The sequence below is a fragment of the Plectrocnemia conspersa genome, unplaced genomic scaffold (assembly GCF_051122295.1).
Source record: "Plectrocnemia conspersa isolate PC_06_02 unplaced genomic scaffold, ASM5112229v1 ptg000014l, whole genome shotgun sequence".
NCBI lineage: Eukaryota > Metazoa > Arthropoda > Insecta > Trichoptera > Polycentropodidae > Plectrocnemia > Plectrocnemia conspersa.
The window spans coordinates 20,431,057-20,443,987 of record NW_028277178.1 but is presented as its reverse complement, the minus strand read 5'-3'; the positions used below and the strand labels follow the sequence as shown (position 1 = coordinate 20,443,987).

General features: G+C 30.8%; 2 protein-coding genes across 2 annotated transcripts; one reads left to right on the top strand and one right to left on the bottom strand.

Moving 5' to 3' along the window:
• Positions 1-6,333: 6,333 nt before the first annotated feature.
• Positions 6,334-7,428, bottom strand: LOC148226483 (succinate dehydrogenase assembly factor 2-A, mitochondrial-like). Its single transcript, XM_088203751.1, has 3 exons — positions 7,272-7,428; positions 6,982-7,121; positions 6,334-6,901 (listed from the first exon to the last, which is right to left on the bottom strand). The coding sequence occupies exons 1-3, from the start codon at positions 7,308-7,310 to the stop codon at positions 6,628-6,630; spliced, it is 453 nt and encodes a 150-aa protein (XP_088059877.1). The 5' UTR covers positions 7,311-7,428; the 3' UTR covers positions 6,334-6,627.
• A 2,374-nt stretch (positions 7,429-9,802) lies between these two features.
• On the top strand, positions 9,803-11,324 carry LOC148226482 (vesicle-associated membrane protein 3-like). The gene has a single exon (XM_088204667.1). The coding sequence runs from the start codon at positions 9,954-9,956 to the stop codon at positions 10,290-10,292; it is 339 nt and encodes a 112-aa protein (XP_088060793.1). The 5' UTR covers positions 9,803-9,953; the 3' UTR covers positions 10,293-11,324.
• The last annotated feature ends 1,607 nt before the right edge of the window (positions 11,325-12,931 follow it).

Genomic DNA, 12,931 nt, shown 5'->3' with positions numbered 1-12,931 from the left:
AACATATTTCCATCGTGCCACCTGTTAATACTTTCTTACGATCACATTCAATTAAATTATATTTGCTATGAAAAAGTTCTGCATACACGTTATTAACGTTAACACGCTAATACAAAATAATTGGTTAAGTGTGCAGCCATTCGGGCACCATCTGCTGCACCTCTTCAATTGACCCGAACCTTTATCCTTCCATCACCATGAGTGGTCCAAAGATGTGAAATACACCGGGGAAAGGGACTGTATTACGGATGTTCAAGACACTCAAATTGCATATTTTGATTCGTTGTAAATCTACGTTGGACTGTAATACTCTGTGAGCGCTATAGGGGCATGTTAAACCAACTAATCTTGGTACGAAATCGAAGATATTGATGTGGAAGATATGTGGTTCCAACAAGATAGCGCAACTTGCCACACATCGAGTGCAACATTGGATGTTTTGCGTGAAAAATCCCAAATTATATTATTTCACCTCTTGATGACGTCAACAGTCGCCAAAATCATGCGATTTAACGCCGTCGGCTTGTTTTTGTGAGTCATGTCTACGCCAACAAACCTGAAAGTTTGAGCACCTAATAACCAACATCCGGCAAGTTATAACAGAGATACCGCCCGAAGTGTACGAAAATTACATCGAAATGATCGGTTGCTGCAAAATATTCAGAGACGGCCATTTAATTGATATTATATTTTATAATTAATGAAATATATCAAATGTTTGCTTAAGAAGAGATATGCTTAAATTTGAGTGTTATTTTTAAAGTACGGAAACTGAAGTTGGATCACCCTTTAACATAAAAGCGAATTTTTTTATAAGTTTAACATCTATTTTACGATATTAGCACTTATTTAAAATATTTCGCGTTTCCGTGTTTTATATTAATATATTCCCATTTAGCAGTGAATATACAAAATTGCTCTCAGATTGTCACTATACATCAAAGGAAGACGTTTTAGAAAGTCAGAAATCACACAAAGTCAGCATTTACATTCGTTCGAGAAATCTTCAGAGATGACTATTCTAAAACTAAAGATGTAAACATAGATTTTTTAGAATTTCGCAATGTATTACCGAAAGTCACGACTTTTTAATAACCAAAAAAGAGCACATTGCTGTATTAGTAGAATTTATGATTAGTTCGTATAAAACTGTTAAATATAGGTGAATTCAGAAACCACAACAATATAATAAAGAAGTTGCTCTCAGCCGAAATCGATCTGACCTACTCTCTTTTTCGACACCCAACACGTGCAGTTTCTGATAATCTTTCAGTAACAATTTCGTAAACAACAATTATGGTAAATTAAAATGCTTAATAAAGTTTGATCATTATCGTAAAATAATCGATTGTTAAACGCCCATTAAAATGAGTTCATAATGATAACTTCCCATTATTTCTTTATCATGAACGTATACAATACCATTTTGAATTTTCATGACGTCATTGCCACAAACAGATACAAGTTTGAGACGAGTTTAGCAGTAGCTTATTTTTTCGCACAGCAGAAGTGGATCACTAAAGGAATCTCACATTTGACGGGATTTTAATTTAGCAGTGCCATTAGCACACAAGATTTTTTCTCAAAGATACGATTTTTTATATTTAAATATTTTACAATAAAACGATGTTTATATCAAAATTTCGGTTGTCATTAATATTTAATTTATGGATTATATTAGTAGTAATAGTGTATTTAGTGTTTAACTCTTGATAAAGGTCTTATTGTTTTTAATTATTTTTCAGAAACAATGATAGAACAATTTGATGACCTATATAGCTACATCGTAGAATTGGTGTATATAAACAAAGAGTGAATCTTTTCATGTTGAAGTCACTGTCAGCAAGTATTATCTTTTTATAAAGAACATACTACATAAGTTTGATGTAACTGAATATCTTGAGTTTGGATATTCCTAAAGAGGAATGATGGCACAAAACAAAAATTGATTAAAAGCCATGACGTATACATACATATTTTGCCACATCGGAATTAAAAATAAGCCACTCTTAGATATTTTGGTTATCGATTATTCCAGGTATGCAATCACATATTTATAATCATTGTAAAATGTCGTCTATTAGATAACATCCAAGAAACTACACATATGTACATATAATTTATTGCGAGTCGTCACTCGGAACGAAACGATCTAGGTGAATTTTTTTTGCTGTAACCAAGCTTCTTAAGCTAAATAACCGACTGCATCACAATCATTGTCACGTTAGTATCCCCAAATATCAGTAGATAAAAAATACGTTTTATTAGCATTTATACGGTTTGATCGACATTAACGTCAATCTTCATCCGTACTAAGAATATATTACATGTTCACGTTTAATTCAAGTAATTATATTCAGTCAAATCTAACGAATATATTCATTAAATTGAAAGCAATGATAATGTTTATGTATTATAAAAGGAAAAACTCACTTTTCGGCCTCGGAGCCCGTCGCCGGGAATTCAAAATTTGAAGATTTCATTATGAAGATTGTTTTGTAGTTGTTTATCTAGTTTAATCAGTGTATTATTCTAATCCTCAACACATTATGTATATATTAGATTTTCATAGTTATAACACACCTAGTTAATTTGCAATCCGATTATTTATATTAAGACAAATGACGAATTAATGAAAATTATTGTCGCGTAGCAAAATTTTGTTTATAAATAATAATTATTTAAAACTGTTGTCACGTTACTGTCGGCCATCTTGTTTTATGTTTGAATGCTTATTTTTCATTAGTCGAAACAACAGAATGCAATACCGGCGGCTCGAAAATTAATCGGAGCAAATTCAATTTTTATTTTTATTATTATAATATATTTCCTTTGTAGGTATTATTATACACCGTTCATACAAAGCGATACGATTTACAGAGTAGAGAATTGAACGGAGAATGTTTCGAATGAAGCGGCTTAGAACAATTATATATATAAGATATTGCAAGCACACTGTTATTGAGGCTTGGTTAACTCTTTCCCGTTAAACAAAACCAAAGCGGAAACGATAATGTTTACAAAAAATTAAAAGTTTAAAAATCGATTCAATTTTTACTAGTTGTACATAATTACTTAGCTAACACTTGATATTTTAAAATGATAATAAAACCAAATTTAATTGAACTAAGAATTTAGTTGCATATGCACTCAACAAATGCAGTGGCGTAGCTCTGGGGGGGCGGAGGGGGCGGGCCGCCCCGGGCGGCACTTGCTTGGGGGCGGCATATTCGCGATGGGATCGTTTAGTGTGGTTCTTAACCTTAAATGCACTAAAACATATATAAATTCACGAATAACAAGAGCTTAATAATAACCAATTTATTATTTTTAAAAATGCTGATTTTATGACTCTGCAAAAAATGTATGGGGGGGGGGGCGGCAATTTTCAGGATCGCCCTGGGCGGCACATACCCTAGCTACGCCACTGAACAAATGACAAATAATTATTGAAATATCTAAAAAATAAAATAAAATTGCATTTTAGAAAAAAAATGGCCACATTAAAAACTTAAATTATTTAAGGCATTCAAACAAATAAGCGAAATAAATAATTCATGGCTAATTACAAATTTGCGCTATGCGGCCAAATGGATCTCAATTTTTTTAAATAAAATATCATATATTAATAGAATAGGAAGTTTTGCCCTTTGCGACACATTATTAATCAAAATGGCAAATATCAGCAAAATATATATGTATTTTAAAATAAAATAACATCGCATGAGTAATATATCAAAAAAGTTGTACTGCGCGGACATATGATGATAAGGTTTTCTTTAAGTAAAATAGTTTTCCTTCAGAAAATTACTTATTTACACATGTTACTGAAAGTCCGCAAGGTTGAAAAGTTTTCCGACCTATGCACTATTAATGTTATGATAATCATATGAACAGTGCATAGGTTTGAATAGTTACTGCTTCTTTTTTTAATTTACTGATAGAACTGCTTCAAATACTATATCTATAAAAGGATAATGGGTTAGTAAATATTCATAAATATGTCGTGAAAATATTTTAATTACTGTGCTGCGGTGCTATAAAGGTTAGGAAGCACTGATATTCTTAAAAAATATCTACCTTTTGTAGCCCATAAATTTAAAAATTACCGACTTTTTTAAAAATGTGTTTGTGATGTTTATTCTCATTTTGTTTGTTTTATAGAGAAACACGACTAAAAAACTTAGGAGACTATTAATTTCCAGCAGACAGGTTCGACGACCGCTACTATGCAGAAATACAGTCAACAGCTTTGCCATCAAGCCTATATATAGAAAGAGAAACCTTATATCGAATAATACTCCCATATGTAGAGCTAAATAAAAAAATAAAATAAGTTTTCCAGATTATACATGCTGGAAAAAATCGCACAGGAGGAAAAAATAGCTGTTCAATTTTCTCGATAAAAATGATAGCTTATGAATAAAAATCTTAGTTATTTCCTCTCACGTCATGATTTTAATTTAATTGATTTTCCTATTATCATTCTTTCCATTACATACAAATTTATAAGTTTTATTAAGATAGTTATTAATTGTATGTACTATATCGTTCATATTAATAAAGTAACTATATTATTTTGTATTTTAAATATCAACTTTCTTGGAAATGCGCACTCGGTGACAAATTGGCATTTACCGAAAAATAATAATTAGTGCATATCAAGTTTTGCTTTACAGAGAATGTTGTTTTTATCATTAAAATTAAGTATTAGTGACATCATGTAAAGATTCTCAAACATTAAAATTAGTCTTAACTATAAGAGTTGAATTGCATAGAATACCAATATTTCAAAATAGATTTTAATACAATTCAATATAAACCCAAGAAATGTTTTGAATTATGCTATTTTATCTAGAAAAAGTCATATTATGAAATATAAGTGAGATTTGTGTATTACAATAAGAATATTTTTTTATATTCATGTAATCGCAATAGTTAAAAGATATTAGATATATAATACATTCTATTTTATGTTACATATAATAAAATATGCATGACTTGTAATGTATATAATTATAAGACATAAAAATGAAGCTTTCGAAATCAACAAAAAAACTACTTTGCAGATAGTCTGCATGTGTTAAAAAAAACAATAAAAAATCGTTGCTTTATTTAATGAAAATGTATATTCAAGACTATGTTAAGAATGTTGTTCGTTCAGTTATACATACGTAGTGCAAAAAAATATTTATATTGGTAATTTTTGTAGTAACGATTATCACGATGTTTTGTTTAAGTAAAAAAATAACAACAAAACCTTATTTGTATATATAATTAAGAACAAATATTCTTATTATATAATTAAAAAGTAGATCAGGTGTTTTTTGTTAATTAATTAAAATTTAAGTCAATCATTATACAATCAAAAATTAATAAACAAGCTAAAGATGAAATATTAAAAAATATAATCACAATCGCACATACGAATACATACACAAATATTTGATATTGGTTTGTGCCTGACACCAAGAGTGACCTATTATTATACTGATATGTATATACGAATGTGTTTGCCGTCTATGCTTTTAAGCAAAGACAATATTATCTTGATACAGTTTCTACGCAATTCTCGTGACTGAATGAGCCAATTTGTCGAATATATTAAAACATTTTGACCTATACAAATAGGTCATCCGTCACTTTGACGTTGACTATTATCAGATTTTGATGAATTGGATCCTTACATTTCCACTTTTCTATTAATCTGTTATTATGATTAATGAAGATGGTTGTTATAATATAACAGCTATCATCATAAATAGCTTGGAATGTGTTTGTTTGTTTCAATTATTATTCGAAATGATAGTTATTATTGCATCAACAAAAATACAAATATTGTCGCGACTGTAAAGTTGAAGTAATTCTCAATATAGATTTTCTAAAGGTTTTTTATTTAGTAACAATTATCGATATGGCGTGAATTTGTATAATATTTAATCCGGTTCATACTAGTGCATGATCAATAGTTCATCGTTCGTGTCATAATCATAAAAACAAATATTTTTGATGGGATCGTAAGATCATTTTTTCTTCGAAAGAATTTTTTCAAGAAGCAAAAGATAAAGTTTAAAGCAAATAGATGATAATATGTACATGTTTTGTTTTTCAAGGCCGATGTATTATAATGCAAACTTGTTCAAGTAAATATTGAACAAAGAACTGACGAAAAATTTAATCGCAATAATTTTTTGTAAAATTGTCTTGTCCTTGAAATAAAATTATGTAAGTTAAGATCCAAAACATATACACTTTGAAGCAAATAACGATGACACTTATAAATTTAAGAAACACTATTGCGTTCTAAAATTTTCAAATAGAAAATAAAACGCATTTATACCTATAATCATTTTATTTCAATGAATTCTGGAATATTACAAGGTTACACAAACACATATATTTTATAAACTGATCTAGTACTACATGTGCAAAAACACACTTGTCTAAATATTTTTCAAGTCAGTTTTTTGCAATATATGTATGTCAATAAAATATAAGAAAAATATTTTTCATATAAAATAATGAAAAAATTAATCACATATTTGTTTTATACATTTATTAATTAAATGCATTAAATATTAAATACAATGTAATAAATATCTAGTTAAAATTAATATAAGTACCAAGCTAATTCAAATTAGGTTGTCTCACTCTACTCGTTTTATCCTTGTTGGCAACATGCTCTTTGAATAAGCTCATAATTTCATTATCAAATTCTGCCGGAGTTGGTTTATGATTTGTGGCCCAATAATAAATATCCCAATCGTTAGAAGGTAAATTTATGAGTCGATCGTATAACAGTGTTTGTTCTTCGGTCATATTTTTTAAATATTTGTCTGCAAAAGTACTCAATAGCAGATCATTCTCAAGCATGCCTCGTTTTCTGGATTGATACACTAATCTATAAATGTAACAAATGATCTAATATAATTACATAGAATTTACCTGAATAGTTGACTAGTTCAAAAAATTTAGCCGAACCTTGCTTTTCGCGTTTCAAGTGTTTCAATCCTGTCGACGTTGTATTTGGGAATTTCAATAGTTTCCAGGTCTTCGTTATCGCGGTGAACTATGTCACTGAACCGTGTTATTGGAGTTAATGCATAATTGCATAGATTTTTCTGAAAAACAACAAAGTTTTTATTTAGAATTAATGTATTATAAAACTAAAATTTCATAAGTAACATATTTAATAAAATTAGCAAAACATAAATATATAACAAAATGTTAGGTAAGAGTTTTATTAATAGAATGACGTAAGACAACTCTACCATTATGTGCAGTCGCAAAATTCCTTTTGCCGCAAGCATTATAGTATTATGATAATACTTTAATTCTCAAAACTTTTGTCAGTTTGCGTTCTAGGGTAGCTGTCAAACGCATTGAATATGACAGTACTGTATTTAATTATATGAAAATAACAATCCGTATTTTGACCATTAACCATTACTACATAAAATATGTTTAAAACTTTTAAATATTCCTAAATTTCTCTATATTATAATTGCAGTGCATTTTTTTAAATAAAATATCACCAGCTTTTTTTAAGATGAAATATTATGCTATTGTTTTAAGAAAATATTGTTTTTTATTTCGTTTTATGTTTTACATTTTAAAATGTATAGAGTAATAAATTTATTGAACATTTCCATCATATTGCCATTTTTAATACGCACAATATATACACATTTAATTATTACTTTATTTTTATTGAATTCTAAAAAATATTCTTTTAGCACGTTCCTTACATTTTTATACTTTCAATTGTTTAAATTTAATATATTATAATGCTAGAGGTAAAGTTAGCAAATTCCAGAATAAATTCCAGAATAAATTAAAAAATCCAGAATAAATTAAAATATCAAATTCCAGAATAAATTAAAAATTATCAAGGACCTTAAATTCTTAAAAATTAAGTTAAACCTTTCAACCTTTATTATCTCCAACACTCAATAACCTCGCACGGCATCAGAACACATGATGGGCAGGTGCGTAACTAACCTTTCGCAGACTGTAGGCGGAGGTCCATATATAAAAGGGCCCTTTATAAATAAAAATAAAAATAATTTTCTCGATATTTAATTGCACATTAAAAAACAAAAATGGCAAATAAGTCCCAGGCGCGGATAACGGACCTACCCGTCATCAACTTTTTGAATCTTATATATTTTAAGGTTGAAAAATCATTGAATTGTTTATTAAAACCTTCATATAACGACATCTCTTGAGGTTTGCCGAAAAACATTAGTAGATATATTAAAATTAAATATTTCACAAAGAATTATTGCTATTTCCAATTCTCACCACCGCTGCGCTGCCATCGATTCATCATATGATTGTATCGAGTGCGCGAGTAAATTCCTATATTTTGTATGGGGTAATATTTTTTACAATTTACACCGAATGTTCAACATATTCATAAATCGAAATAAAACTTTAGCTATAAATTGACATGTTCATTATATTTTTAGATTAAAATTTTAGATATAATTTGCCATAAAAGTATTAAATTAAATTATAGATAAATTTATGTATAAAAACTCATTTCTTTATTTATTAAAAATTGTATGAAAAGTTTTTGAATGCGGCTAAAGGGTTAAATAAAAAAAATATCCGGTTTTTTTATGGTGGAGGGTTGTTAATTATTTTGCAGCGGAGCCTAAAATTTGAAGTTACATCACTGATAGCGATGGGCAAGTCAATATTTCACTTCTGGCTCACTTCAACAGTTCACGGACTTTTCGGACTATTTAGCATATCCAGGTTGTCTAACAAGTCTTATAGACACACTGCTGATAAAAATTGTAACACTGGCATCTACACGGATAATAGACTAAACAAATAGAATGCTGGAAGCGATTATACAGACGCAGATTGTTTTGCTTTATTTGTGACACGCTCAGCAAAACTTTTGTTATTTCTGAGATGCCCGGCAATAACAAAAGTATCCAGTCGTGCATATAACACCTGCACTTAGATTATTACCGAGATGCTCGGCAATAACTTAAGCGCGAGTTCCCCGCTCGTTCATATGCCACTGACGGCCGCAAAGTGCGGATGCAGGAATGAACCTATTTATTGCTAGGCGGCTTCCATAAATTTATTTCGTAAAATGTTGATCTCTCTTATGTTATTATGTCATAAGATGGTATATTGTACAAGATAACTTTTTCACATACTGTCGCAATTTCACTGACGCCTTTCCTTAAACATGAAATACTATTCGTGGAAAATACTATAAAATGCGAAAAATTATATGAGTATTTCGCTGGTCCTTCGAAGTTCGATTAAATTACTTTTATTGACTTGTTTTCAAAGAATAAGTTCAACGTATGTATTATATTATACATATAACACACAGAGAATTATGAGTTGAATAACAAAAGGGCGATATTTAACAATAAACTTAGAAGATTTCTCGTGGACGAAATAATTAATGAAATATTTATAATAGTGTATAAAAAATTCATGCCAGTATAAATTTAAAAATAATCCTAAGGCGGCATTCATAAATTATGTCACAGGCTTGGGAGGGGCGACAGGGGAGGGTAAGAGAAAGTGCCCATGTTGAAAAATACAAGGTGAACCGCTATCAGAAAAAACAGAAACATTATTATGAAAATGTAATTAAGTTAAGCAAAATAGCAATTAATTTATTTTATTATCGAGAAAAATATGGGTATAAAAAAGGTAATAAAATGAGTTTTATTAATTTATATTTGAGAATAAATTGTTTCTTTTTATTGTAATCGTAAATTTATTACGAGTTAATAGCCGGAACCGGTCGCGTTACGGCCCAATCGGGGTGGCATAAACAAATCGGTGACGTCAGGGCCGGCCATCTTGATCGACCTGTTGATCGTCGATTCGGAGTCGGCAACCGGAGGCAACGCGCGCCGCACGCCGCACGCTATTTAAGATCAGCCGAAGACCTTTTCGAAGAAAACGGAAAGATGGAAGAGGCCGGCGGAAGCGCGGCGCGGTCCGGCGTCGACGGCGCCCTGCAGCAGACCCAGCAACAGGTGAACGAGGTGGTCGGCATAATGCGCGTCAACGTGCAGAAAGTATTGGAGAGAGACCAGAAACTGTCCGAACTGGACTATCGCGCCGACGCCCTCCAGCACGGCGCCTCCCAATTCGAGCAGCAAGCTGTCAAGCTGAAGCGCAAGTACTGGTGGAAGAACCTAAAGATGATGATCATTATCGCCGTGCTAGCCATCGTGCTCATTTCGCTGATCATCTGGTGGGCGGTGCCCTCGTCTGTCGAAGCCGGACCGACGGCCAAACCTTGAAGTATTCGCCTTTTTATACCTAACTATATCGTCTAAGACTATTTATAAAAACCGTTAGCTTTGTTACTTGCACATAATATATTCTTGATAAATAAATTTATTTATATTAAACGAGACATTTTTTGTTAAGAGTACGCTTGCCGCATGGTTTTCGAACCCATAATCGGGGGTGGAAACGGGACTTCTCACACCCTGTCGTTTTCATATCCCACCTCTTGGCCGTAACGATGAAATGTTTTAAAATTAAAATAAAATCGTTCACAATGGCATCGCTAATCGCATACAAACTCCAATTAATTCCGATAAGATTGCAACGAGACAATCGAACAATACTTTTAAGATTAAATATAATATCTTAACGGGAAATTCCGACGTTGTTGCCGACGACGCGTGACTCAGTCGAGTGATTCAGTACGAAAATAATTGCGCGATCGTTCGACAGATGCCACTAAATTTTTGTTTTTTATTAATTTAATTCAACGAGTGCTTCATTGTTGTAGCGAAATTTAAATAAATACCTCTAAAATTATTCACTATGTATTCTTTATATTTTGAGTAGAACTTATCGTTAAAAAATATCATTTATGCGGGGTGGGGAGGTTGTCATGAAATTTTAGACAATGTGACAATTATGAAAAGTATCTCCCGATGTATGCGATAGATACGTTCAACGAAAAACCACGTTAAAAATGTAAAGATATGTTTTGTAAATGTATAATTGTAAACTGAAGCGACGTGCTTCTACAGTATTTCCTTGTTTACCTTATATGTATAGTTCTTGAAAAAACTGCACCTTAATTTTTTTAAAGCGTATTACGGCTTGCTATGCAAAACTTCTTTTCGCCTATAAATGTTTTCAAACTTATTTTGCATTTATCACTTTTAAATAATTTACTACTTTAAGAATCCATTCTTTTATAAAAATATATGTTATGGCCAAAAGTTGTATTCCATTAAGTTTAAATATATTTATCTTTCAATTATATTATTTGTTATTTGACTTATTAAAATAAAAACATTTTTAAACTCTTATTATTTATTTATTTGTGAATTTTTTTCAACTGATGGAATTGTCATTAGCACCCGCGTTTGAAGTGGGCGCCATTCGCGCCGACAACCTTAATTGGCGTTGCGTTTGAAATTGGAATATTTTTTCTTGTCGTCATCGAAAGTCGACGTAAGATATCGATCTTTGAGAGACTAATATGGAAACGTGCCTTAGGTGACGTCACGATACATTTTATGACATTGAACGTCATCGACGATTGACCAAATGAACATTTAAAAAACAAAATAATATTTGTAAATAAATAATATAGTAATGTAAATTATCGATTGAAAGATTTAAATAAATATAATTTCATTTTTTTGAAAATTAGTTATTGTTATTCTATTTTTTTAATGTGGCAATCTTCTAATACATTTTAATGTACTTCAAATGATCTAATAGATAATCCCTCGCATCTGTAACCTATTTATCTTAGTGCAGCCGATACGGTGCCAAGACAGTAGGCGATGCCATATTTTGCAGTTATTAGTAATAACTTATTACTAAACTTGCATGTCGGTGACGATAGATGGACTATTCTGGATCATTAGAATGAATCATTAATTAAATATGATCCGCCGCGGATTCGATACACATCTCTTAGCCAGCGTGGGCGAAATACATATTTTCTCTGTACACTATCGATACTTTTTAAGGAGATTTAAGTATTTTTATGTGGTTAAAAATGTTCAAAACAGTATTTTTGATGAAAGAATGTTTCCAAAGATTTATAAATTTGTATATGTTTATTCCGCATCTAGACGATGTTAAACGAAAAACGTTATAATGTAAAATAAATAATAAAATGTTGTAAATTTTAATTTGGTTCATATGTTTCTCTTTTTGTATAAATAAAGCATTTTTATATTGAAACTGATTTTTATTTGTACATACATATGTAAGTCGCGTGCCATGCACCTCATTATAACCTACCGTCAAACTTAAAGGTAAGTTACGCACATGCACTAGGTGAAGGAATTGCATCGAACTGTTGTTTTTTTTAATGAAGCACAGTCTAAAAATTCGGAACGTGAAAGTCGAGTGCTCTAAACAACGACAAAATAAAATGAAAACCATTGCTTATTACGCGAAGATTAGTCAAAGACTTCTGTTAAAAGGTTAACAGAAAAATTCTTGCCCAAAAACTACATTTTTATATTTCGTTCTATTTTCGAGAAAATAAATATCCGAAAATCATTACATCAGGCGAAACATCATCTACATAGTTTACTTCCGGTCATCGGTTAGGGATATTTGATCAGTTATATTTATTTCGGCAACCTTGGTAAACGTACCTTAAATAATAACACATTTGTGAAATATTTACTAAGCGCCTAATTTGGCTGACCAATCATACACATTCAAAACTCTGAAAGCTGCAAGTGGCACGTGCGTTGTTTCGTAATATACTATTTTGGTAATGCAATTCACTTTCATCCGGACTCTATTACATATCCGGCCCTTCAAAGAACATTCGCCACCTATACTCTTTCAAAGCTTGTATTCGAAAAAATGAATTTCAATCTGTTATGAAATATTCTGGATAATATTTTCGATATCTTGATTCTATTATATATCCATAGTAAATTTT